General features: G+C 33.2%; 1 protein-coding gene across 1 annotated transcript; it reads right to left on the minus strand.

The window, feature by feature from the left end:
• Nucleotides 1-1,486: 1,486 nt before the first annotated feature.
• On the minus strand, nucleotides 1,487-2,239 carry LOC146945775 (uncharacterized). The gene has a single exon (XM_085748854.1). The coding sequence runs from the start codon at nucleotides 2,237-2,239 to the stop codon at nucleotides 1,487-1,489; it is 753 nt and encodes a 250-aa protein (XP_085604980.1).
• Nucleotides 2,240-7,229: the final 4,990 nt, after the last annotated feature.

Raw genomic sequence — 7,229 nt, forward strand, 5'->3', positions numbered from 1 at the left:
CTCATGCATGCCTCACACACTCAGGTCACTTACAAATACTTTGAGTGTAATGGGTCAAAAATATCATATTATGTCTAGTAAATACAAGTTATAAGATAGTAATTGATACATTCGAGAGAAAGTTTTACGATTCTTCACTTCTCTATATTTAATATGTGAGTTTTACCGCTAGGTTATTTAGAGAAAGAAAAAAAAACTACATATATTATATTTTTTTTAAAGAACTACGTGTATTATATATTTACCTACTAATAACATGAATATTTCTTATACTCCCTCCGTTTCAAAATGAGTGTCGCTTTAGCCAAAAAAATTTGTTTCAAAATGAGTGTCGCTTTACATTTCCAATACAACTTTAATTTTTTTCTTTCAACTTTACCCTCTCCAACTTTTCTCTCACACAATTTTCAATGCAACTTTAATTTTGTCTTTTTCTTATAAAGTAAGGGCAGTTTAGTAAAAGCGTTATATCCAATGATTATTTCATTCTATTTCTTAATCTGTGTGCCAAAGTCTAAAGCGACACTCATTTTGAAACGGAGGGAGTACAAATTTTTCTATTTTCAAAATAAAGAAACTGAATATGGTTGACCGAAATAGATTAAAGTATCGGTGAAAGTTGTATAAAAGTACCCCCTCCGGTCACTATTATAAGCAAATTTCTACTTTTTAGATTTATTCAATAAATGATGTATGTAGTCTATAATATAGACCACATACATCATTCATTGAATGAATCTCAAAAGTCAAAATTTGTTTATAATAGTGACCGGAGGGAGTATATGATAAAATGTTAATGAACTCATTATAGAAATATATGTATCAAAAGTCGTGCAGTCAACTTCTAAAAAGTTAAAATATTATGTTTTCCAATGCAAAGTTGCTTTTTTGGGTTTCTTAACATGTGCCTTTAAGGCACAAGTTAACATGGCCCAAAAGTATATGATAAAATGTGATGGTGAGAAGCAAAGTTATATCTATAGAGATATCACTTGTCTTGGTACGTCATGCTGAGGCATATTTAATAAACAAATTAGCTCGCGTCTTTTAAAAATCTACTACTTAGTTAAAAACAATAATTCATTATTTGAATATTAATTTTTTAAAAATATTTAAAAATCTACTACATAGTTAAAAACAATAATTCATTATTTGAATATTAATTGTTTTTTGAAATATTATTTGAATATTTTTTTGAAGAAGATAAATTAGCCCGCCTAAATTGATACCGGTGAGAATCGAACTCGACACCTCGAGGAGGAGCACACTTTCAAGTCCCAATATTATTTGAATATTAATTCAAATAGCCTTTTAAAGATTTTTTTCCCTTCAAAAAAAGAATATTTTTTTTTTGAAGAGGCTAAAATGAATTATATTACCACATCAAAAAGTCCTTCCTAATACAAGGTGTATCAAGGAAGAAACAACAGAGTCCGGACAATATTTACAAGCTAAAAACAAGAAATAAGGTAAATGGACTAAACTATCATCCTATGCCTAATAAGGTAAATGGACTAAGCCACCAACCATGGTAATTGAGGGAAAGATTAGCAAATTTCGCCTTCAACCACATGAAAGTGAGAGACTTAATCTTATCTACTACTTGCACAATCGAGCATTCTGTTCCATTAAACAACTTGTTATTCCTTTCTTTCCATATTTTCCACACTGTTGCAAACGAAATAACCTGAAGAATAGACCGACGCCTCTTAGAAACACCCCCAACATCTCTGAATTGGTTAAAATGGTCCGATACAAGAAGAGGCATCGCCGTGGATATACCAATCCAACGATAAATATGATACCAAACAAAGCCAAAATGATTACTAAGTAAAAATAAGTGAGCTAAAGTTTCCGTAGAACCGCACACGCTAACACACAAACGGGAGTCATTACCAATAATTCCACGATGAAGAATGTTATCCTTAGTAGGCAGCCTATCTCGAAACAGACGCCAAGCACACAACACAACCTTCAGAGGGACTTCCTTAAGCCAAAGGGATGACGCAGGCACCGTAGAAGCAATAGGTGGCTGAAGAGGCATATAATTATAAGCACTTCTGACAGAAAACTCATGAGATGATTCCAGTGTCCATAACCAACGATCAATTTTGTCAACCAACAAAATCACATTTTGAAGTAATAACGTAAGTTCTCCCTCCAACTCCTCCTCCCACGCCAATAACCTACGCCGCCAACTCCACGCCTCCCCACCCACCCCCCATCCTAACTGACACATATGAAACATAGTCAACTCCTTATGCTCGGACAACTCAAATAATCTATGGAACCTGTCACGGAGCGGCACACCACCAATCCACACATCCTTCCAAAAAAAGTATGTTGTTTGAATATTAATTCAAATAGCCTTTTAAAGAATATTTATTGTAACTATGTTGTTAGTGTGAAATAGTATTGATCAATTTTTGGTCAATGAACAATTTCTTTATTGTAACTATGTTAGATAAAAATTTTACTTTAGATTTCTTAACATGTATCCTAAAGACACAAGTTAGCATTTTCTATATGTATTATTTTTTGTCAGAGATAAAATTGGACCACCAGAAAATTTTGAGGAGACAAACAGAATCTTTACTCGTATAGTTAGTTATTGTGTTTGAAATGGTGGGACAGAATTTAACTTAGCTAATGAATTCAATATGCTGTCTTGAATAGCATGGATTGATCCATGGGTTTCAATCTGCACATGTTGCATTTAGCCGTAAATCAAAGTCATCATGATAGTATCATGGGAAGTAGCAGTATGAAAGAAATTGAAGCCGGAACCATTTCCATATAAAAGGACGTGGACTGACTGACTAGTGTGAACTTATTGTAGTCTATTTATATTGCGGCAGGAGTATCCTAGACGGCTCAAGAAATAAATTAAAAACAAGAGAAATGATATTTTGACAACCACTTTTGATAATTTTTGGACAACTTTATCTCTCTCATACTCACATGATGTTGTTATCCTCTCTCTTCCTTTTTCTCTCTCCATTGTTTTTGACCAATAAGAAGTGAGAAAAACATGGTTGTCAACAAAGTTGTCATCAAATGGATGTCAAAATATCATTACTCTAAAAACAATGGGTCTAAATGACAACATTAACAAGCACGATAATGACATTATTTAAGAAACATAAAAAGTATGTGTGAAATGCTACTTATCACTCATGAGACGCTGTTTAAAAACTTTAAATAAATAAAGGGTCCTTCTAACTGGTGCCCAGTATACCATAAAAGAGAATTATTACTATAAAAGAAAATTGTTTTTGACTTTATTATAAATTAATTACACAATTTCAATGCATTAACTACTATATTATTTTCTTTTTCATATCTTTAACTAGTGTCTCGGAGGCACCGGTTAGCATTTCCCATAAATAAATAAATAAAGAGAAGGGATTCATTGACTCGTAACTCAATAGACTTACTCCAAATCTTCATCCTCCATTTAATTTTGATCTTACGGTTGTTAATATAGTTTTAATTACTAATCATGTGACCCTTTTTATGTCTCCTTCGATTCTTCTCTTTATTTTCCAGAAATTGGCTTAATTGCTTATCCAATTTCCACAATCAGGGTTCCATTTTCTTCTATCAATTTCTAGATTATAGATAGATTTTATGTGTTTTTTTTTAACAAAAAAACAACCAAGAAAAATAAAATTGTTGAAATCTCACAAACATTGTTTCCCTACAATTATTCGATGATCTGTTAAATTTGACATGCAACTTTGATGTATAAACTTTGATAGAAAGATCACACACGTGCAATCAGATTAGAAACAAGAACAACACCATGATCGGTTTATTTATTCTTGAAAATTGGAAGTTTAACCACGAATTGGAGTTTAAACAATCTAAAGCATGAATTGTGTCTAAAATTAAAGATCCCCTTTTTTTGTTTCTAAATAATTCCAGGGAAATTAGAAGAAAAAAAATGAAAACTAAAGGTCATTACTAGAACTCATGAATGGAAATGGGTGATGATAGCATCCAAATAATGAGAGTGAATCAATGCAAACAAACAAAGGTATGGAAGAGAAATAGTGTGGGAGAAACATAATTTAAGGTCCACTTTAGATGATTAATAATTAATTTGAACCATTAGATTAAAATTAAATGAAGGGATAAGATTTGGAGTTACTCATTAAACTTACTCTTGAAGCCAATGGATCCCTTCTCATAAATAAAATATTGATGTTTTATTAACTAGTGTATTTACCTGGCGTTGCTCGGGTTAGACATATTCAAGAAGATCAATAAATTCTATGTATGATATCCGCAAATAAATTTTATCGCGGATTGGTATGTGACGAATATCTTAATAAATACACACAAATATAATAAAATCAACCATATTATAAATACTCGTAAATTTATAGATGGACATACTGATAAAATTAACGAGAGATTTTGTAAAAATATTAACACATATAGAATAAAATTAACTTTTTTTCGGTTTTCGGACTCACACAAATCCATATTCGTTGTTAAATTAATAAAATTATACAATTGTTGTGTTACATAAAATAATATATAACTGGATCTCCTAATTAAAGATTTTTGTTTGATTAGTAATTTGTGAATACCTGGCTTGAAGTTATTGAACTTCAGGAACAACATCGTTAATTATTAGTTTTGAATTATTTTAGGGTGTGGTTGATAGTCCCATTTTTTTTCTAAAAGTCCAATATATATAAAAAAATAAATAAACATTTGCAAACAATTTTTAATATACAAAGTAAACTTTAATTTGAATATGTAAGAAAAGTACTCCCTCCGGTCCTTATTATAAGAAACAATTAATTTTTTTGGTTCATTGTGCAAGTGATGTATCTAGTCTATATTTACAATAAGATACATTAATTATTCTATGAACCTAAAAAGTCAACTTTTTCTTATAATAAGGACCGGAGGGAGTATGTTGAGATATTTAAGCCAAATTAAATATTGGTTTTAAAAAAATAGGAAAATAATAAAAATATTGTGAAAAAACGTGGAAGTCATACGTGGTGTAACGCCCACTTTTTATTATCTATTAATTAATTGATTTATTGCATTTTAGTATATTATTATGTGGTTTACTAAATATATTTGGATAGAATATATGTTAGTAGTTAATAATATAAGTATTATTCTTAAGTGGGAGAGGAATATTATTATTAGAAATAAATAATAATTAGGGAGGAGAGTAGTTTTTAAGGAGAAGAGCAATTAGGGAAAGAGTTAAAAGTCAGTAAGAAGGAAAGAATAACATAACGCGTTTTTGGAGAAAAGAAGAGAAAAGAGGAGAACTCAGAGAGAACCCTAGGAACGAAGAACGCAGCTGTTGGATTTCAGAAAAACAAATTAAGGTAAGGGTGAGACTAACTCTCATTATTATCAAGTTTTGATTCATGAAGTTTAATCATTGTGGTTGATTAAGGATGAGGGAATTAGGGTTGGAATCATTAAAATTGGGAGATTTTAAGTGAACGTTGTGTAATTTGATGTAGGAAGATGTTAATTAGTCATAGAAAACGTTTAGATGTTGATTCCTGATGATTTAGGAGCTTAAGTAGTAGAATTTTGGGTGCTGAGTGAGAGAGCAGAGTTGCGACAGAACCCTGTTCTGTCATCGTTCGCAACTGTGAGTGATCTTGCTCGCCACTACGAGTGAACTCCCCGCTCGCCATTGCGAGTAGTCCCTGAACTCGCCATTGCGAGTGACCTTGCTCGCCATTGCGAGTAAACCCCCGAGCTCGCCATTGCGAGTAGTATAGCTCGCCACTGCGAGTTAGTGCAGTACAGACCTGTTGTTTGCGAAATGTTGTCCTTTCGCCCGTTTCCTTGATGAGTTAGTTCCTGATGTTTATATTAATGGTGATGCTGTTAAATATGATGTTCCAGTAATGCTGTTTTGATGTAATGAGTCCTTGTGAATAATAGTTAATGAATTAACATTGAAGATGAAGTTGTTGCATTAGGGTTGTGTCGTTGCATAGTCAGAGATGGGGGCTTAATGCCTGACAGGTCCTTTATGACCTTAGAGATGGGGGCTTAATCCCCGACAGGTCCAAATATGACCTTAGAGATGGGGGCTCAATGCCCTGGTGGTACCACATGCACATTGAAGTTGTCTAAGACGTTGTTGTCAGGATGAGTAGTGGTTGTTGCATTGTAGAGTCGTCATAACATATATATTGATGATGATGTTGCTGTTCTGATGATGATGTTGCTGTTCTGATGATGATATTGTTGTTCCTATGACGTTGGTTGCTTAAACCTTATTAAATGATGTTATGTGTTGATATTAATGTTAATTATATGTTGTTGACTATTCTTTATGAATTATTATTTGCTATTAATGATTGTGAAATCTCACCCCTTCAGCTTGAAAATGTTGCTCTTCGTATGGGTAACTTGCAGGTAATCAACAGTAGTGCAGTTGTGAGTGATCTCCGTCGTGTCGTCTAGGATGCTCTGATACGTAACGGGATGGGGATTGTCTGATGCTTTGTTTTCCTTGTTACGTATTTCTTTTAATAATGTTAAACCACTTTATGAAGACTATTTTAAGATGTTAAGTTGTGGCCTTTAGTGCCAAGAATGTTATGAGATGATGTAAACTAAATTCCGCTACATTTGATTATTGAATTTTATAAAGACATATTGCTTTATTAAATAGTATTTTCTATTACTATGATCGTTGGAAATGTTGTATTGATGAATGTGATGCTCCGTTTATGATGATAAACTCTGATAATTTTATGAAATTTTTAAGTTGGGAAAACGGGGTGTTACAATTGGTATCAGAGCAGGTCGGTCCGTCCGGCCAAGTAGTTGAGTCGAGTTGTGTCGTTTAACAGTTGGAATACCATCATTATGTTGTTCTAATTGTTATGTGATGTGCAGAGAAGAAGAGGAGACCTGGAAGCTAATAATTTCATATGTTATAAGAAGACTAGAATGGCTGGAAGAAATGATGTTGCGATTGCCGCTGCTTTGCAAGCTGTGGGGCAACAGCCTAATCAGAATGCTGGTGCTAATGCGGGAGTGAGGATGTTAGAGACATTCTTGAGGAATCATCCCCCTAATTTCAAAGGAAGGTACGACCCTGACGGAGCTCAGACGTGGCTCAAGGAGATTGAGAGAGTTTTCCGGGTTATGGAGTGTACGGAGGATCAGAAGGTGCGTTTTGGTACGCATATGCTGGCTGAGGAAGCTGATGATTGGTGGGT

Source organism: Medicago sativa, chromosome 2, assembly GCF_051527215.1.
Source record: "Medicago sativa cultivar Bolivia chromosome 2, Bolivia_mono, whole genome shotgun sequence".
In the NCBI taxonomy this organism is placed as follows: domain Eukaryota; kingdom Viridiplantae; phylum Streptophyta; class Magnoliopsida; order Fabales; family Fabaceae; genus Medicago; species Medicago sativa.